The sequence below is a fragment of the Solanum tuberosum genome, unplaced genomic scaffold (assembly GCF_000226075.1).
Source record: "Solanum tuberosum cultivar DM 1-3 516 R44 unplaced genomic scaffold, SolTub_3.0 scf00204, whole genome shotgun sequence".
NCBI classification, from domain to species: Eukaryota; Viridiplantae; Streptophyta; class Magnoliopsida; order Solanales; family Solanaceae; genus Solanum; species Solanum tuberosum.
This window is the reverse complement of record NW_006239127.1, coordinates 531270-553534: the sequence shown is the minus strand read 5'-3', so window position 1 is coordinate 553534 and position 22265 is coordinate 531270. Positions and strand designations below refer to the sequence as shown.

The window sequence follows — 22265 nt, the reverse complement described above, 5'->3', positions numbered from 1 at the left end:
TTTTTTGAGGGAGACACCCCCCCCCCCCCCCCCCCCCGATCAATTTCCTTTCATGGACTTTGTTAGGTCCTTAACTTTAGATTAGGCTTTTGTAATAGAGCTAACAAGGTCTTGTACTTTTTTATGATCTGTAATTTATGCATCTTTTGGATGCCTTCTATAAAATCTATTATCTTGTAATAAAAAAAACTACCTTTAGAAAAGTGCACATAGTTTTCATGTTGCACTATATTGAACGTCTTTGAAATCTCTTTCTCTGAAAATGGAAGTCTAATTGATGGCTGAAAAGATGAAAAACATAGATATATATTTTTGGTTACCGTGACAATCTATTTCATTGTATGTTCTTTTAGGCATATTGATTATTGCATGCACAGAGTGAATTTATTGCGCCATCATGGTGTCAAACCTATTCTTGTGTTTGATGGAGGTCCCTTACCAATGAAGATTGAACAGGAGAACAAGCGGGGAAGGTACATATAAACTCCTAACTTTAACTTCTTAGTTTGAGTTTCTTTTCTTTTTGATTGGTCTTATTTGTGAGTTCTTTTTAATTTCTTTATTAACTAATAGGAGTTCTATTGACATATTACATCTAGAGGATGTATGAAAATTACAAAAAAAGAAGAAGAGAGATATTATTGCCTCTATTGTAAAACTCAAGTAACCAACAAAGTCTAAAAACTGATTTACATCACAAAGATTTCCCGATAAAACAGGTTTACAGAGTTAGCAATTATGGTAGAGGCAAGTGATGAAACTTACTCCTTTGCATCTTATGTTTCTCTTCTCCATGTGGTCCCTAAATGCAGCTTGTGATAGATTTCCATATGCAGGTATACAATCATAGCTACATATCCTACCTTCTGGACAACTTGATAAGGTCCATAACACTTGAAGGTGGAGTGCTTACTGGACATAGTCATTTGCCTGTATGGTTGAATTTTGAGATACATCTAATCTTCCACCTCAAACTTCCTATCCGATCGCTTTTTATTAGCCTTCCACCATCCTTTGTTGTGATCTGGTTAAATGGAATTTCAATAGCTGCAGCTTGACTTCTCTAGTTATCAATATCCTGTCTATCTAAACTACTTCAGAATCACCTGCAACACATGGCCAGCGCAATGGTGGTAGTTTCCCATATAAAGCTTCATAAGGAGTGGTCTGAGTTGAAGTATGGAAACTGGTATTATACCACCATTTTGCAAAGAACAAGTAGTGTGCCCACTCTGAAAGAGAGTCGCAGCAATAACACCTCAAATAAGTCGCTGAACACTTATTAATAACCTTAGTTTTGACCATCAGGCTGAGGATGGTTAGCAGTAGAGGTATTCAGAATCACTCCTTGTATAGCAAACAACACTGCCACAACTTACTTGTGAACACTGGATCCCTGTCACTTACAAAATATCCTCTGGCATCCTTGGAGTTTAAGTATGTGTTCCATGAATAGCTTGACAATATCCACTACAGGATAATGATGTGAAATGGCTATAAAATGGGCATATTAGTCAATTTGTCCACCCACCCAAATGACGGTTTTTCCCCGAGACCTTGGCAACACTTACGGAGTCCATACTGATACTAATCCAGGTAGCTGAAGGGATCGGAAGAAGTTGAAGTAATCTAGGATAGGAAGCTGAATCATATTTATTCTTTTGACACACATCACATTTTTTAACATAATTCACCACCTTTTCTGTCATGCTTTTCCAATAAAAGAGAGACGCAGTCCGTCTGTAGGTATGATCAACCCCAGAATGACATCCATCTACCATCATCCTGCCAATGAAGTTCTTTCTTCTTTCCACTTAAACCAGCTCAGACTATCACTGATGTCGACTAGCTTGAAAGGTTTCTATCCAGCGAGGAAATATATATTTTATCTCTACACATCTCTTAAGTCTTATCTGCAAGTGGAATCGATTAATATTTCTGATTTTTGTATTTCCTTGCTTAAGTTTCTCTGTCAAATGGATCAATCTTCAAGAGATAGTGTTGTTGTCTAAGGGGAAAGCTGATTGCCGGAGTTCTGAGTTTGTTTAATGCAATCTTAGTAGTCACAATGCTTCATACTTCTCTGTGGAAAAAAAACTATTTGAGAAATTGATCTATGATTGTTATGTAGTCTAGAAATTGATCTATGGTTGTTGTGTCGTCTCAAAATAATACATATTTTACTTAATTTTTAGTAAAATGGAGGAAGATGTTTTTGCAAGCATGTTATTCAAGATGTGACTGGTGAAGCAATTCACACATTTTCCTGCAGGTCTAGGAAGGAAAACCTTTCTCGTGCAATAGAGCATGAAACTAATGGAAACATGACTGCTGCTTATGAGTGCTATCAGAAGGCTGTTGATATATCACCTTCAGTGGCTCACGATCTAATACAGGTACTGAATCCATCATGATTTCACTACTGCCGTCAAGTCAGCCTTTTGTTTCTCATAATTTTATATTTGCATTTGAAGGTCCTAAAGCGGGAAAATGTATGTTACGTAGTGGCTCCTTATGAAGCAGATGCCCAAATGACCTTTTTGGCCATCAGCAAACAGGTTGATGCTGTTATAACCGAGGACTCAGATTTAATAGCATTTGGTTGTCCTAGGGTAAGCTTTTGGCTGTTTTTTTGGCAAGTTTTGTCAAAAAAAAGTTTTCCTTTTATGCTGTTTTAATGTTTTTGTACTTTGTTATGAAAGTCCTGGTAATTGTTTGTTGAATCCAGATCATTTACAAAATGGATAAGTTTGGACAAGGTCTTGAGTTTCGGTATTCCAAGCTGGAACAAAATAAGGAACTGAGTTTAACAGGTTTCACAAAGCAGATGCTTCTTGAGATGTGCATCTTGAGTGGTTGTGACTATTTGCAGTCCTTGCCTGGAATGGGGCTCAAAAAAGCTCATGCACTTATAAAAAAGTTCGAGAGTTATGACAAAGTGAGTATTATTATCTGAGCATTAGAAAAGTGAGTTTCTTAGAAAGATTTGTATGCATTTTGCCAAAGTTTGCTTTCTCAATATGCCTCTCTTATCTATTGACCTGCATTTGGTACTGAGCACTTACATGAGCATGATAATAGAAATTAATTTGTTTGCTTACAGGTCATTAAGCACTTGAGGTACAATACTGCTGCAGTTTCTCCTATGTATGAAGAATCTTTCAGAAAAGCAATTATGACCTTCCAGCATCAACGAGTTTATGATCTCATGACTAAAGATCTAGTTCATTTGTCCGAGCTCTCTGATTGTGGTAGTCAAGATTTAGATTTCCTAGGCCCATATCCTTACATATTTATTTATGATGCAACTTTAATGCTTGTTAGAATCAATCTCCTTTATTATGGTTGGAGGTTTTTCTATGATCCATTCCTTAACCAGGAGAACGCTGATACCTACAGAAGTAGCTCAAGGAATAGCAAAAGGTGACGTTGATCCTTTCACTATGATGCCATTTCAGGTATTTAATTTTTGTCCTCTTTTCTTGAATGAAGTTTCTTGATTTCAGTTCTCTTGAGTTAGAAGACCAATCACTTTTTGAGTGATATTCCTACATCCCCTTCAAGTCTACGTCATTATTTGCATTTATGCTCTAGCTTTAGCAGTATTATGTTCCCAATAAACTGAGGTTTGAAGGAAACTCGAGGCAGACTATGGTTAACCATCTTGGTAAAACACTCCTTCTATCCACCTCCATTGACCTATTACATTTTTTTGTCCCTCCTAAATAGCTGACTTCTTTCTAAAATGATAATTTCTTCTCCCATTAATCTTAATTAATACATGAATACTATGATTAATTTAAAGTTGATACGACAACTTTCAAACTCACACTTTAAACCCTTCTCTACTGAACTCAATATAAGATCCCCAAATCCATCAAAAAATACTCTTGAACTCTTCTAAACTCGATGCAGGTCAATCAAAATGGCACAGAGGGAGAGTACTTGAATATAGGCCACATTCTGAGGGATATATGAACTTTCTCTCTTTTCTAGTGAAGATATGTATGACGGCTTGAAAACTTAGTGGTTTTCTTCATGCATAACATCTCCCATATGCCGTGCTTCTTGTTGTGTGTCTTCCTCTTTTAGCATTATCAGATCTTCATCCATTTCAATGCAAATGAAAATATTCTTGGCAACTTCATGCAAAATTTGATGAAGATAGTGTGCCGTTCTGTAACTTCTGACAAATGTTTCTTTCCTTTTATTAACCTTAGATATACTTCATATCAAGTCTATATTTCTCTAAGTTATAGAATTACAATTCACCAGAAAGAATGCAACGCTGCTGAACTGGTGGATAGCAGAACTTATGAACTGAATGACTTCAAAGTGGAAGGTGAAAGGAGGAAGCGTGATTTGCCTGCACAGAAAAATCTGCTAACCAACTATTTCTGTATCCTATTGTACAAGTACTTTTCACTTCTTACTGTCATTTGGAGCTCAAGGCATCATTAACAATGATTCTCTCTTCATTTTTTCACATATTTATGGCAAAACAACTTTTAGCAATGTACCTTGCATATTTAGGAGGAAAGGACTAAATCTATCTGAACATAGATCATTTATCTTCTTCCTGTTTATCGCATAAATCTATATATTGCAAATATCTCTCTTTTTTCTTTTCTCTGAATAGAGTTATGGACATTATATTAGGTTTGACGTTTGACAAGAGTCTCTTGGCTGGTTAAAGACGTATATCAGTGCAGTGATAAGTAAGAGTCTTAAAAAACCTCTGATTTTGGTCAATCTTTTACCAATAATAGAATTGAATTGGCCCAAATAGGGCTGAATGGATATAGAGGGTTCATATAGTCATTTCCAATTAGTTTGTATTTTCATTGGAGCTTCTTCACTTTTGCATTTCTCAAACCTGTTTTGGAAACACTTTTCTTGAGCTGAGGGTCTATCGGAAACAACCTTTCTTCCTAACAAGGTAGAGGGTAAGGTCTGCGTACACTCTACCTTATCCGGACAACACTGGGTATGTTGTTGTTTCCTAGCTATTGTGGAGAACTTACATCCAGACACATTTTGAGAGTTGTGTAAAATAATTTTTATTGATGAGAGTTATGTTAATTTACATTTTGTAAAATCCTTTTCTGATGAGAGTTATGCTAGTCCCACCCCATTGGCATTCAAATGTAGTGCTAGATGTTAGGCCAAGTAGAGTGGAATGGATGTAGGATTCATATAGCCAATGCCAGCCTAGTCTGGATTGAGGTGTAATTGTTGAGAAATATGTGAAGTTTAATTTTTTTGTACAGGCACAATAGTAAATGATTCTCTGATACTTCATTGGTAGGTTTGTGTGTTCCTTAACATTTATTATAGGCACTGCTTCTCTTGAAGCAAAACAGAAATTTAGGGCCCCAAGAACTAGCCCTATTCTTCCGAATTCAAAGGTTGGAGTTTCAAGCCCTTGGGCAGACAGTAGAAAGGGAGCCGATTCTTATAAATTCGAGAGCTTGTCAATGTCCTCGCCTGATCCTCTGGTGAGCAAAGATGGTTTTGCAGTTAATACTGAGAATAACTTCTTGTACCATATTGGAATTCTGATAGCATCTTTCTGAATAGTAGTTTCTTCTCCTTAGGTGGATGATGATATTCACTTGAAAGTTTCCATGTGTTTGGAGTCAAAAAGTCAAGGTAAAGACTAAGATACAGAATTTTATTGAGGATCAATAAGTGCAGTTAAACACTGTCTTTCCTTGTGTTCTCTGAGCAGGAATTCTGGTAGAGGAAGAAACTGAAAATGGCCTAGGACTACAATCTGTTCCACTACAGCATCCAATATGTAAACCCTGCATCACATTGCATAAGGAGCATGCTCTGGATTTAAGTGAGAACAAGATACGAGCTACAAAAAAAAAAGTGATAGTGAGGAGCAGCTATTTTCTGAAGAATAACAAGAAGGAAGATATTCAGGATGATAAGAGTGAGATAAATGTGGTTGCCAATGATAAATCTCATAGCAGCATTTGGGAGAATGATTATGATTCTATGCCAGATGCAATGAATGGAGCAGTCGTAGCAGCAGTTAAAAATGCCATTTCACAAAGTTCTTATTTTCAGTCCAAGCCATCTGCCCGAAATGGTCAGTACATACATAATTCTAAGCTTTGTATCAAGGATGATGCTTCCTCTGAGGCTCTGACAATAAACTCATTTTAGTTCCTGCAGGTGATACTGAACAGAAAGAGAACAAAAGAGCAATTCTAAGGAGTTCTTATTTTCAGAAGAATTTGGCAAATGATAATTCTCAGGGCAACTTGGATGTTGCTGCTGAAATGGAACATACAAATCCCAAGTCTTCTTCAGGAGATGACTGCTCTGAAAGGAGATTAAAGAAAAGGAAGGTTACCTTCATTGACACTGTTCAAACTGTAAGTTGTTTTTCCATGATGTGTTTTCCTTTCATCTTTCATTTCTAATTGATGAAAAATTTGATCAAATTTGCAGCTTGTTGGATCTAATTTGCTCTTCTTCTATAGGATAATGCAAGTGGTGAATGTTTAGAGGCTGACACATCTGGCAATCAAGGTATGTGTAAGGCCAAAAGCAATATTTTGAACTCATCAGAGATGTGAAAATTATTTTACTCCGATCATTGTCTATCCACATTTGATACTCCTAGTTTATGCTGAAATTTCTGGAGCTGTGCACTTTCTTTTCACAGCAGCAAATGTTTCTGGGTATGCTAACCAAAATACTACAGTATATTAATGTAAAGCCAGAACTAGAAGATCAACTAACAAGTTAGTGAACACATAAATGAGGCAGAGGCGTATTCGGGAATTTTAACTAGGGGATTCAAAAAATTCAAACCTTCGACTTAAAGCAAATTTTGAACTACCTTTGCCATGACAATTAAAACTTTCATTATGTCAAGGGGATTCAAAAGCTTATATATATGAAGAAGTTGTTTTTGCCCTTTTATATCCTTTTGTTGCAACTAGGACAAGTATGATTGTAAATACTAGATTGGAGATATTTCTTGAGACAGTGCTGCATTTTCCACGACTTGACTCTTCTATGGAAGATTTGATAATTTTCTTATTTTCTCAAGTGACTATAGATCTGTTCCATGCAATAATATAACACTTAATAGTTTCTTATTTTTTTTTCTGTACCATTTCTTACAAAAAAAAAAGGCTTTGTCATACAATTATCAAGAATCTCCTTCATCCTTGAGCTTTTGTTGGTTATATCTTTTACTAGAATCCTTTTACTGGAGAGATATCAGAACATCTTTCTATTTCAGGTGACTTCAACTCCGACCTAGATGATTCAACTAAGGAGACAAAGGACGGACAGGGGAAATTCGGGTCCAACATCTCTCATCTGGGACATTATTCTCAAATATCAGAGAAATCAATGGACAATTTTGTTTCGGTCCTATCATCATTTAGATACACCTCAAATGGTTCTCGAGCCAGTGGGCTCCGAGCCCCTCTAAAAGATATTAAGAATACCAGCACTAATAGGTAAATACTATTTTGAACATCTATGTTTATGTTTAGTTCTGTTTTTGACTGTCATCTCTGAATTTACCCTTTGACTGAAGGTCTGCTAGTAACATGGATCTAAGCAAGTTTGTGTACAAGCCAACAAAGCAAAAGCAATTATCAGCACGTCGTAAGGTCTAAACCTTTCAACTACACTGCCTGCATTTGTATAAACTGGATTCGGCAATTGTCAACTTGATATCTATGAGTTAGGTGAGTGGCCATTTTTTGGCCAAATTCACAGTTTCCCTTTTCTTATTCTCTAGGTAACTATAACTGTCTCAATTCTTTGATGCAGTATCAGCTCTGTTTGGGAAATCTTTTTGTTTCTTTGGCTGCCTGAAATTTAATGTTTTCTTCACTTTGGTTTTCTATTTTTATTACTCATTTTTTTTTATAATTCTTCTCCCATATTTGGGATGCCTTTACGGAATATTGAACTTTCTCAAAGGGTTAAGACCAGTAACAATTTTATCTGTACATTGTGAATGGAATTGTTATCTGATATGAATGTGTATATCTACTTTTCTGATAGTGAGGTGAATAAACAAGTGTAAATTTCAGGGGAGAGTAACTTATTTGGCAAAAACTTTTCTGGAAAATGTTTCACAAGAATCAACAAAAGAAGTTTCTTTTTAAACTAAAAAACTAACAGCTGTTTTTCAGTTTTAACAACACTGGAACTTTGCTGGAATTGGTTTGATTGATAACATAATTCAGAAGTCGTTAGCTGGACGGTTATATACTTTCTGAGGTTTCTAACTATGTGATTAAGACGTAATTAAGTAGGAAACAATTATTTTGCATTTCTACTAACATATTTGTCCAAGTTTTTTATTAAGAAATCCTTGCAAAAAGATTTCAAATTTTGCCTTTTTTGTAGGAGTACTTCACGGGGTTATTCTAAAAAAGAATAAAATATCTTACTACCAAAAATAAAAATAAAAATCCTGAAGCTACCCCAACCGTTCATATATATATATATTTATAAAAAAAATAAATAGAACATTTTCAAGTAGGGAGTGTTTCTTTCTTGTATGGCTCCATGGATATCACAATCCTCTTAATCAATATTTTAAGTTTTAAATATTTTGTTTAAAAATACTTAGTTTAGAAGGAAAAAATAATGTATCAAATATAATTTCAAAAGTGAAAAGTAAGTTAGAAAAATTTATTCAAATATATTTGTTTATATCTTGTAATTACTTTTAAGTAAAAAAATTAACAATCGATGACAAAAAATATTTTAATTATGGACATTTTAATAGACCTCTTTACATTAAATTTTGCGCAAACAAAAAGATGATCTATTACTGTACAAATATATTACATATAATTTATTTTAGAGTGAAATTTAAAATCATTTAATCAGTATAATTTACAAATATATCTATTGCTTCTAAATATCTTTTTGATAAATAATATAATAATTATTATATCATGTATAATGACAGTAATATAATATAAGGAATACTAATAGAAATATCTATTGCTTCTAAATATCTTTTTTATTGCAGTGTCATTTCTTTTGTTAATATTTTTTTCTAAAGAAATACTTATTCCTTTTCATGTGGATAACTTTCATCTGTCAGAGAGTTTTTCCAATGAAATTTAAAAGCTAAATTTACACAATGTCAAAACACAAGTTAGGTCCAAATTCTATTGATTGGCATTATTTCTTAATTTAGTTCATGGAACGTAACTTTGATTATGTCTTTGTTATTTTCAGTCATTAAAATGTCATTCTCATATTCCTAACCTAAAGTGAATCATATTACTTCCTCTTATAAACTCCCAATTCTACGAAACATATATATAGCCCTTAACTATTCTCTATTTTCTTTCCTCCGAGTCACTATATTGTAAATTAAATCGGTAAATTTCATGATAAAAATTTATTATTAGTTCAAAACTATCATCTCTGCTTTATAATAACATAAAGTAGTTTCAAAATGAGGTTAAATATCCACAAGAAGTTGCCATGTACATAGCACGATGTGCATTTTGCTTCCTAACAATCACTCACTATTTGTGAAGTCTAAATTTCTTGCTGATGAATATATTTATTCTTAAGAAAAATATTCTTTGAAAATGTATTGCACTATACATATTATTTTAAAAGGAAAATGTGGACACTTATCAGACTTTATTTTATTAAAATATAAACGATCAATTCAAAGTAATTTGGTCAAATAATGAAAGAGATTAAGTATACATGTGTAACTCGATTTACTATGCACGTGCAAAAGATATTGACTATGCATGAGTGAAGCAGTGAAAAAAATTGACTATGCACATGTGAAGGAGCCTAATAAACAATTCTTGAGGAGGTATATTGGTTGTTGGGGGGGGGGGGGGGGGGGGGGGGGGGGGTAACAGAAACAGACTTTGTAATATTAAATACTCTAAGTTGGTAGGTCTATATATTTATTTATTCAAGTAGAATTCATAATAAAACACCACACATGAAAAGAAAAACAGAAAAAACGATTAAGATAAAAAATCAATTTCAAATTATTCCATATATAGTCCTTGATATGTCATAATATGGTTGTCATTCTTAATTAATATGTTGTAAAAATGAGGAAATTTCAGATTGTTTGTTGACATGCCATTTTCTAGAGAGGTTTATTCCCCAGGCTTACTTACACCCTATATTCGAGATGTACCCTTATGGATCTACGCTTTTTATTTATATCTTAGAGCGTTTTGGTATATTCTGTTTCAAAACTCGCCTTGAGAATAAGTTTAAAATTATTGATTATGAGATATGTTTGAACAATATTTGTGGAAGAAACTTTGTTAGGTCGTCGCAGTTAAGGAAAATATAAAAAATTATGATGCAATAAATAGAACATCTTTATCATTAATCAAATTGTTGAATATGAAAAAATTAAGAATTAATGAGTATTTCTTTTCTTAATAAATTCCACACAACGTAAATCTTAACTAATCGAAGCTACATATATTGAGAGCTAATAACACCAACAGGAAACAAAAATAAATTTTAACTTAGGAACCTTGCACTTGTGTATTGTTATATCATTATGATATTGATACCACTAATGTCTAATGTACACCATATAGATTTTATTTGGGACAAATTTTAATAACAATCTTTAACTGGAATCTTTTTTACTTTTGGAAGTATATAATGAATATGTCAATAGTATCCAAACAAAAAAGTAGAGCATGGAACAACATATCATATTCACATGATTTATGTGCTGAATTTAAGATTGATCACACCTAATACACTTAAATTATAATTATTAATGTCAAAACAATCACGAAATTAAGCATCTTAATTTTACAAAAATCAAATTAAGCATATAAATCATTTTTTTGAATTCTTGTTTAAGAAGAAATTGAAACAATTATGATTCTTTTATTATAATTGGTGCTTCGAATTAAAATCTTAATATTATTATGAGCAACTTTCACATATAGCAAACATAAAAATCATTATTTGTATGTTATAACTATGGTTTGCATAATTGCGCTCCATAGCAAATTTTATGTTTGTTATGGAGCTTTTAATTTGTATAATTCGCTAGATACATCCAATTTTTATACAAATTATTCAGTTTTGTATAAATTCATTTATACATTGTAATTTGTATAACAAGATCTGTTTTTGTATAATTATAAGTGTATAGGACGAAAATATATGTATTTGTATTTGTATATCCACTTTTCTCTCGCTTTATACAAACACAAACACATTTTATGCATTTGTATACCGAACGGGTAATTGTATATCGAAAATGGCTAATTGTATACCGAATTAGATGGAAAAAAATGAGATGTTTGTTGCGAATTACAAATAAAATAAACTATGACTATAACATTTAATTTGAATTAATAATTTGTTATTTCATACAATTTTCCCTGTTATTAATCCAAGAATTGAAAGTAACTTACCATTCATAATTGATTGAACTTTCTAAAAGAGACCAAAGTTTTGTCACCACCTATGAAGAACTGTTTGTGCTGGGTTTTATCTGATGTTCAAACATAAGTGAGAAAAATCAAAGGTAACATCAATAATGTGTCATTACTCCATTGGAATAGGTAATGTCAAATTATACCTAATTACCTGTCCACTTTTGAATTAACACACCAATTAAGAACACACTTATAGACATAGTGAGTTTACCATTTTACCCCTATTAATTATGAAGTGGATGAATTAAAAATTTAAGATTTTTAAGAAGTTCTATCTTTTTAAAAGTAATTAATTAAGGATATAATAGGTAAAAATATTTTTTCCTTTCTTGATTTGTCAAAATGGAGTAATTAGGGACAACTAAAAAAGGAAAAATGGACAAGTAATTAGGAATAGAGGGAGTAATATTTTAACAAAAACCTACTCAAACATAACAATCTGAATTTTCTTACACCAAACATGTATAATTTTTTCTAGAATCAAATAAACTGAATCATCATCATCAAAATTTTCAATTTTCTATTACATGAGTAATGGAGAAATTGAACTGGTAATCCATCAATGTTACATTTACTAAGAAAAAAAAGAGAGAAGAAAATAAATCTTTTATCTTTTCTTTTAACTTTTTTTCCATACTATTTCTTAAAAAAAGAGAAACTCTAATGTAAAAAAAGAGAGACTAAACTTTATAGTCATGGTTCGATAAAACCAGTCATCCTTAGAATTAAGTCCCTTACTTGAATCAAATTCCTTCTTCTGAGCGTCCCTCCGTAGCCGATGCAAATTGAAAATGCCATCATTCTTATGATAATTCTTTGTTTAATTATCGTATCGGGTGGTACCATTTCATCATCGGCATCTACGTACTCATCTTCGAAAAAGTTATATTTTTTTTTCATGAACAATGAAGCTTTGTTCATCGGTGTGTACTCAACATCTTGCTTCATAATTATTTTTCGTATCATGGATACCTTGTTGTTATAACGCCGAACTTGAAACCCAAATTCAACTTCTTCTTTTCCTCATCAACAGAATTTTGAAGCTCCATTTCATGCTCTTGAGGAAAAAGAATTTCGCTTTCCTGAAATTCTTCAGCCATGAAAAATGAAGTATGAGAAAAAAATGAAATGTTTTTTTTTGGAACAAAAATATTTGAAGTTAGAATTTAATAAGAAAAGAGGTAGGAGAAGGGTATATATAGGCATTGAGATTAGTTGAATGTCATGCTAAAAAGCACGAGTGTGGGTCCCAATTTTCTCTCCAAAACTATTTCTCTCGCTATGGAATCATGGTATGATATCATAATATGAAATCATGAAATGAAGTTGAAGTTTTGTTTGGACATGCAATATGAAATTTTTGTGTTGTATATTTTCTCATAAACATAAGAATCCATAAACTGTAAAACTATTAAAATAGCCCAAATTGTTTATTTAATCTTATCAAACAAACAAAAAAATTATAAAATCACATAATAAATTATTACAAAGCTATTTGTTCTCCATTTAATTAATTGTTTCATCTAACTTTAATTAATCAAACTTTAATTCAATAAAAAAAATTGAATATAAATTGTAGTGTACTAGTCTTAAATATAATCCTCCCACATAGTACATACAATCTTCTCTCAACTTATATTTCTTGATCATATGATCGAGAAGACGAACCAACATTGTTACTTTGAGTCATTTGTTGGTCTATATTATTCGCAACTATATTTTCATGCTCATAGACCATAAATATTTCATTTCCCCTTTGGTATTCACAAATAATTATGTAATACTGTACAAGTTATGACAATTTTCACTTGTGTGTTTATATTATATGGTTCATGCCTTGTTTCACTTGTGTGCAATTGCACATTTTCAGTGCATTAATTTCATGCTAAAATCAAACATATTAGAAGTAGTAATTATCAAACATACATCACTAGTTTTGTCCCTTTTCATATTAAATTGCTTTAAACATTTTCATATGTAGCCGAAAGAGAAGGTCTTTTATTATGAAAAATAAAAAAAGTATTACTTCCTCCGTTTATATTTATATTCACCAAATCAATTCTTATACTTTATCATGTTTATTCACCAAATTGAAAGTAATAATGAATTTTATGTTGATGAAAATAATAAATTTTAAAAAGTAATGATGTGAATAATTAATTTTATTTACATATAAAATAAATATTTAGTAGATATAATGTGGGATTGTTTTTAACAAAATATAAACTTGTAAGTCAAGTTTTGTATTTAAAAAATTTCAAATCATGATATGAAATTCTCATATCATGGTTTTTGAAGAATATGATATTCTATAACATGATATGAGATCATGAGATGAAATCAGTGTGAAATCATATGTCTAAATATTGATTCCATCTCACGATTTCATATCGTGATATGATATCGCATGACCAAACGCCTACTATATATATATATATATACTTTGCGCATCTATGATTTTGTATATATATGTGTATGAACTTTAAATTAAGAATTTCACAATTGAGATAAAACACACAGCCTATTGAAAATAAATAAGAAACTAGGGGCATACAAAATGAGAAGAGACTAAGACATACAATATTAAGGAAAATTTTAGTAACTAAGTTGGTTGACTACCTAAAACCTTGTTGGTGAGAGTTCAATTCTCCACTTAGTAATCTCCTTCCTCGTTTTCCTTTTTAATAGCAATAAAAAAAATATTATTAAAATAAATTATACAAACGAAAATAAATCAATCAACATTGAATGAGGATATAAATAGTGTTACCCATTAAACTAGTATTTAAATAATTTCATTTATGTTTCGCGATATCTCTATTTTCTTTCCTCTTTTGGATCTATTGTTGACGAAGCCTCCTCTCAGATTTACGTATCTTTTTATCCGAACTTCACGACAAATAGATAAGGGAGAAAAAGAAAGTGAAAAAATGGTTCAGAACTGAAAAGAATATACAAATTCATAGGCGAATAGATAGTGCTTGAAGACGTTTGTTAGGGTTTATCGACTGAAAGGGAGAGAAAGAGGAGAGTTGGAGCGTCGACGGCCAGCGGAAGTAAAAATGAATTAGGGTTAAGAAATAATTGTGAGGCGTAAATAATAATTTGTAAAGAAGAGTGATCGTCTATTTAAATAGAATGAATGGCGAAGTTTACGAGGATCAAATGGGGTGTATTTCGGGTTTTTTTTATGGGTCGTGAATTGGACTAATTTAGGAGTTAAAATTAGGGGAAACTAAGCAAATACCCCATAAAAGCAAAATAATTACAAACTTGTACCCCTTTATATTCATATACCACTAAATAATTACATTATATATCCCCAATTAATTTCGCTTAACTGATACTAAATTGATCTCATATATTGTATTGATATTATTAAGACTGATAATTTCGCTTAACTGATACTAAATCTGTATGATATCATTAAAGCTGATAATTTATGAACAGGAAACCTTAATGATACCATAGAATATATATACATATACATACTTATAGTATACTAATGAATAATTTCTGAACAAGAAACCTTAATGATACCACAACAATATACATATACTCTTATAATATCATTGCCTAATGAGTAATTTTTGAAAAAAAAAATCTTAATGTTATCAATACAGTATATATTGATTTAGTATCAGTTAAGCAAAATTACCAGCCTTAATGATACCAATACAATATATGATATTGATTTAGTATCAATTAAACAAAAACTATCAACCTTAATGATACTAATTTAGTATCAATTAAGCAAAAATTATCAGCCTTAATGAATGGGGGTATGACTGTAATTATTTATGAAAGAATGATATTTTAGGAATTACTTTGGGTTTGGGTATGAACTTGTAATTAATTTGAATTTTATGACCAATTTATGTAGTTTTCCCTTAAAATTAGGTGCAAATTTTGGCTAAAGTTAACATAATTTAACCAATTTTTTTGAAAGATTAAAATTGTATTTAGGGTTATTATTTAAATATAAAAATACTTAATCGATAATATAAGATGATATTGATATAAAAAATTGTAATAATAAATATAATAATTAGTTAAATACATGATGACAAATGCATATGCAATTTTGTAAGAATTAAAAGTGAAATTAAAATTTTCAAAAATAGATATAATAATAATAATAATAATAATAATGTAATATAGAGAATATTATTTTTAGATATAATATGAGTGATAAAATGCTACAGAAAATTCCGAATAGAACTATAAGATTGTAGGAATTCGCAACATCTTTTTTGTTGTAACATTTTAATGTTGTTGCCAAATGTACTCTTAGTAATAAGAAAAAAAGTTGTAGCAACACATATTGTGGAAAAAAAAGTTATGCAATAACAAATAATATTGTTGTCGAAAGCTAATCATTTATGCAAGAGAAAAAATTATTGTCCTAAGTAAGATTTTATTTGTAAAAAATCACATATATCGTTGTTACTTATACGATTATTTAGCAACAAAAAAAAATGTTGTAAGAAATTATTATTTTTCAATAAACTTAATTGTTACAAAAAGATGAGCTAGAAAATCGGTTAATAATCTTACTACAAAACACACACACACATATATATATATATGCACTTTAAATTTTTTTTTACATAATAGATATTTTACGTAAAATATGATTTCATTCAAGATTTTCATTAAGTTTAAGTATTTGAGGGTCATTTGATAGGTGGTTATAATTTAATTGATTAAATTGTATCTCACGTAGTTAAAATGATTAAAACACGACAAGTCCTTTATGTGTGAGCATGTATTAGACAACACAAAAGAATATTTATTGACTTACTAAGTACTTTAGTGCCTCATTGCTACTATATATTGTGGTTGATTTTCGTGCAGTAAATGACAAATCTTGTCATCATTTTTTAGTATATTTTAAATTCAATAAATATAATTTTCCACAAAAGTATCTACTATGGCACACTATACCTCACGACCAAAGAAAAGAATAAAAACAAACATACTTATACACACTAACACAACAAACATGATTTGGGGTGTCAAATAGAATGACTTGAATTTGAGAGGGGCCGAGGTGGTAGCGGTGGTGGAGTGTTTTAATGGTGTGACTTGGGTTTGGAGGGTTATGAGTTGTTAATGGTGTGACTTAGTTTGAATTGATTTTGTACAAATTAAAATTAGAATCCGACAAATTAATCTTTTGATCATTTGTTTCAAAATCTTAACCCCCCTCCCCCCCCTCTCCCCCCTTCTCCAGTTTTTCTCTCTTCACAATTCAACAAATAGTACTTGAGGTGTCAATTGGTGTGACTTGAATTTGAGGGTGTTAATTAGCATGTTAATCAGTATAACTTGAATTAAATTTGAAAATATTAAAATTACGCTCAATTTATAAACTTTGAAGATGTCAAATAGCGTGATTTGAATAAAATACTGACATATTAAAATTAGAAATCAATCTATAAATTGAATTTGGAGATAGCACGATATTGAATTTAGGGTTAGCTATAATATTCTATATTGCTGAGAAAATACTTGAACAATTTCCCGGTTCAAGTCTTTAGTAATATTATTTTGGGAAAATTGTATGAAATAGCAAACTATTAATTCAAATTAAATGCTATAGCATAGTTTATTTTAATTGTAATTCGTAGCAAACATCCTTTTTTTTAGCCATCTGATTCGATATACAATTAGTCATTTTATACATTTCGGTATAAAATATATAAAATACGTTTGTGTTTGTATAAAGCAAGAGAAAAATGTATATACAAATACAAATACATATATTTTCGTCATATACACTTATAATTATACAAATACAGATTTTATTATACAAATTACAATGTATAAATGAATATATACAAAACTGAACAATTTGCATTAAATTGGATGTTTGTAGCGAATTATACAAATCAAAAGCTCCATAGCAAACAAAAAATTTGTTATGGAGCGGAATTATGCAAGCTATAACTATAACATACAAATATGATTTTTATGTTTGCTATATATGAAAGTTGCTCTATTATTTTTAAATAAAAAGAAATCAAACCCATCCATGCCTATTGATTTGCCCGGAACAACTTCTAATTGCGCTACAATGTCAAAATTATTTTTTACCGATATATATATATAATAGTGGTTGAATCTCACTGACTTCTTCATATGTTTGACAATTTATATTTCGAATCCCATAATGAAAATCCTGACTCTGTGATTGCCGCTAGTCACCAATATGTCACTACCCTGATCGTCGTGATTGACACCCACACTAACCCTCCGGTGGGAGAACCACTACTACTGTTAGTGTAAAGTTTTGATGATAATCAAATTAACTCTTTCAGGACAACTCAACTCATCAAAAAGGAAAGAATCAAATAAGTAGAAGATTCTCACAGCAAGATTAAAGATCATCAATCAAGGAGGTTGAAATTCGAAATGCACAAATCAAGAAAGATTGCAAATCAAGGAAGATCACAAACCAGCTGCTAATAAATCAGAAAACACAAATCAAGGAAGATTGCAAATCAAGGAAGATCACAAACCAGCTGCCAATAAATCAGAAAACTGTAAGATCTAGATTAGATCTTCAACGATTATATTCAATCAAGGAAGCTGCAAAGATGAATCAATCAAGAAAGGAAGGGATCTTCAACGGCTACATACAATTCAAGAAAGCTGCAAGAATGAATCAAACAAGAAAGGAAGGGATCTCCAACGACTATATACAATCGAGAAAGCTACTGAAGTAGAGACATAAGGAAAGGATCACAACGGCTGTCTACAAGAAATTAAGGCTAAATCAACGGATGCCTTAATCTTTATTCTTGGAAAATAAGGATATCTTGCCTTTTTTTCCAAGGATCAAATCTCTTGGGTTGCCATCTCTTCATAGGACAAGATTCAAGTCTCGACTCTATAAAAAGAATTCATACTGCAAGTGGAAAGATTGTACAAAGAGTCTGAATCATCTCACTACTCCCTACTCTATTTTTGATAAACATTGTATTCTTACTGTGTGAACAAAAAAGAGAGAAGAGAGAAAATATTGTTGGTAAGGCTTTGTATCAAAACAAAAGAGCGAAAAGAAAATTGAACGACGTTCTAGAAACTACACTCAAACCTTGTATTCACATCAAGAAGTTTCAAAAGCCAGAAGAGAACACCCTTGTAACCCAAAGGGACTGGACGTAAGATCCATCTTGGATCCCTACCAGTATAAAACATCTGCGTCAAGTTTACTTTCCGCATTTACTGCTTTATTTATATTGAACTGCTAATTGTGATCGACTGAGTTCTGTCTTAAGTCAACTACACTCAACAGAAAAACAAAAAAAAATAGCAATTCACCCCCCTCTTGCACTTTCAATTGGTATCAGAGCCTCGTTTCACAGTAAATCTGTCTAACAACAAGTGAGGAAAAGATCATGACACAACAAATTATGGGCACACTATTTCAAGAAGGGACATCTCAAACAAGACCTCTATACTTTAATGGAAAACACTTCTCTCATTGGAAAGTAAGAATGGAAACATTCATAAAATCCTATGATGTGAAGGTTTGGAGAGTCATCAAACTTGGTGATATTCCAGTCCCAATTTTAAATATTTCTGATGAAAGTCAATCCTCTGTCACACCAAGCTTGGAAAATTATACAAATGAACAGATGAAAATTATTCAAATAAATTCCTAAGCAAAGAACATTTTGTATAATGCTATCAGTGGAGAAGAATATGAGAAGATCTCATGTTGTGACACTGCCAAAGAGATGTGGGATAAACTGGAGGTTACTTATGAAGGAACTGATAAAGTTAAAGAAACAATCATCAGTCTGCTAGTGTATGAATACGAACTTTCTCAAATGAAGGAAGGAGAAACCATTGAAGGCATGTTTGCTCGACTAAGTAAGATCATTGGAGAATTAAAGGCCTCAGGAAAAACATATCCTCCCATAGATCACATACGAAGAGTTCTTCGAAGCCTGCCACCTCAATGGCACACCAAGGTTGTTGCTCTAGAAAGCATGAACTTGAACAATCTAATCTATGATGAAGTAAGAGGAGATTTAATCGCTTTTGAGAAAACTCATCTGAGTAAGAAAATCCAAGAAGACAATAAGAAGAAGACTGTGGCTTTTAAAGCAGATCAAGAAGACAAATGAGAAGATGAACTAGCCTTAATCACTAGATCAGTCATGGAATCCTTCAGGAGATCAATAAACAACAGAAGAGGAAGAAATTTTGGAAAAGGTAAATATATTCCTGATCAATCAAGAAACGATGGAAAATGTTATGAATGTGGAAAGTATGGACATATAGCCAGTGAATGTCCAGAAGCAAAGAAAAATCATTCCAGAGGAAACCAAAAGAACAAAGCACTAAGCAGCTGGAGCGACAAAGACAACTCTGAGAATGAGCACAAAGAAATTGGAAACATATGCTTCATGGCAGTCAGAGAGTCAAGCAAAGAGGTATGTAATAATTGTAATGATTTGAAAAATCTGCTAGATCGTGCTGTGGCTTATCTTAATAGAATTCTAACTGATTTTCAAAATGTTCAAATGAAAAAAGGAATTTGGAAATAAAATTGGAAGTCAGTGAAGTCGAAAAAGATCTTCTGTATGAGGAAATTCATGAATTAAAAATTACTTTTGAAAATTCTCAGAACAGATCTAAATCTTTCAAATCGTTCTCCAAAAAGTAATAAAGTCTCTAGCAGTAAAAGCTTTTCAGATGGAAACTATGTTAGCTGTAATCAGTCTTACAAGTCGATTGAGTCAAAATCAGACAATAACAATTCCATATGTGAAGACGTTACTCCTAAATATTGCAATTACTGTGGAAAGACAGGGGACTTATCATACAATTGCAGATTTTGAAATTATGATACCTCTAAATGGATCTGGAGACCTAAAAATCCAGATAATTCTAACCTCAAAGGACCTAAAAAGACTTGGGTACCTAAAAGAAGACAATGATTTTGTTTTGCAAGAACTCCGTAGAAAAACAAAAGAAAAATGGTATCTGAATAGCGGATGTTCAAACCACATGACAGGAGACAAAAAATTGTTTAAATCTGTTGCTGAGTATAAAGGAGGAAACATTCGTTTTGGCGACAATTCGAAAGGAACAATAATTGGTATTGGGACAATCACTTTTAATGATGCATGCGATATTACAAATGTATACCTAGTTACAGGGCTTAAGTACAATCTATTGAGCATCAGTCAACTATGTGACTCAAATTTTGAAATTCGATTTCAAAGAATAAATGCTTAATTGAGGATCCTTCTGGAAACAACCTATTACAAGGAAACAGAGAAAAGAATGTGTACATTCTTGACTCTGTGAAAAACAATGGAGAACATATATGCCTAGCCTCAATGACTGATGATCCCTGGATCTGGCATAAGAAACTTGGTCACGTAAGTATGCGTCTAATTGAAAAGCTAGCCAAAAATGATCTTGTTATTGGACTGCCCAAGCTAGACTAATCAAAAGATCACATCTGCGATGCATGTCAAATGGGTAAGCAAACTCGAAACTCCTTCTCTGGTAAGGATATTGTATCCACAAATAAACCCCTACAACTGTTACATATGAATTTATTCGGACCCACCAGAACAGCAAGCATCGGAGAAAAGAGGTACACAATTTAATTGTAGATGATTACTCTCGTTTTACTTGGGTTATGTTTTTATCTCATAAAGATGATACTTTGAAACACTTTGAGTTCTTCTGTGTGTTGACACCCAATTTTGGACCTCCACAATATAAAGTAATCATTTCGAGTTTCTTCAATTTTAAATGATTTAAAACAATTAGTTTTACAAAATTTCAAAATAATAATAATAATAATATAGTTTGCAACTTATTTTAAATAGTTTTGTCACATTTTTTTAATTATAATTTTTAGATAATATATATGTTTTATATAATTATATATATAATTAGTACATTTTATAAATATTTGAAAATCATCTCAAAAAAGATTTTGTTTTGTTTAAATATTTTACTAATTAGTTTAGTTATATAATAGTTTACATTTTTTGGATTAATTTATATTAATTCATCTAATTTAATTTTTAGCCGAATCACCAACTAAGCCAAATTTGGCTAAATTGTTAACTCTAAATGGCTACTTCCTTAATAGCAATTTTAGCCACTTCCTTCCATGCCTTCAACTTAATTTTAAGAAACCAAGTTGGGCCATATAACAATAATTCTCAACAGCCCAACTTGTCAAATATCCCAATCCAAGCCTAATTTACAATATTAAAGAAGCTCATTCCAATTACAATACCAAACAAACCCATACACAACAATACAACAGCAAACAGTACGCTACCCCACCCGTGTAACTTGTTCTCTTCCTAGCGAACAAACCCAGAAATGCAGCAACCCAAATCAGCAGCGATCGCGACCCATAAGCAGTCCAGAATTGCCAGTCCAGCAGAAAATTGAGCCCAGCTCGCGCGCATCCTCCTCCTCCTCTCTCTTTATCGTTCGTACTAAAATCTTTGGAGAATCATTAGTCTCCATCTCCGCATATCACTCGTCCTTGCTCGAGAATCAAGCGCCCAAAATTGTTTTCCGTTGGAGATTTGTACTAATTCCAGCTCCAACCTTATCTGTTAAGAGATTTTTGAATTTCGAATTCAAAAAATCTTATCCAAATCTGCCTGTTTTCCCCTCTAAATCGAACCCTATTTTCCCCTCTATTTAAACCCCTAATTTACCTTTAGTAAGGGAGTTGGAAAAGGTTGGGGAAAAAATTGGGATTTCAGTTGATACAGAGAGAAATTCTTGGTAAGAAATAGCTATAGA

The 22265-nt window shown here is 31.8% G+C and overlaps 1 protein-coding gene across 1 annotated transcript in view; it reads left to right on the top strand.

The window, feature by feature from the left end:
• The window catches only part of LOC102579780 (exonuclease 1), a 10061-nt gene extending 2043 nt beyond the window's left edge, over nt 1-8018 (top strand). The window contains exons 2-16 of the mRNA XM_015312430.1: nt 354-473; nt 2273-2396; nt 2475-2612; nt 2729-2938; nt 3104-3279; nt 3386-3458; nt 4276-4399; nt 5338-5498; nt 5598-5652; nt 5732-6100; nt 6178-6389; nt 6498-6546; nt 7268-7490; nt 7571-7724; nt 7810-8018. Coding sequence (XP_015167916.1) covers nt 354-473; nt 2273-2396; nt 2475-2612; nt 2729-2938; nt 3104-3279; nt 3386-3458; nt 4276-4399; nt 5338-5498; nt 5598-5652; nt 5732-6100; nt 6178-6389; nt 6498-6546; nt 7268-7490; nt 7571-7652 — 2116 coding nt within the window. The 3' untranslated portion in view covers nt 7653-7724; nt 7810-8018. The remainder of the gene's footprint in view (nt 1-353; nt 474-2272; nt 2397-2474; nt 2613-2728; nt 2939-3103; nt 3280-3385; nt 3459-4275; nt 4400-5337; nt 5499-5597; nt 5653-5731; nt 6101-6177; nt 6390-6497; nt 6547-7267; nt 7491-7570; nt 7725-7809) is intronic.
• Nucleotides 8019-22265: the final 14247 nt, after the last annotated feature.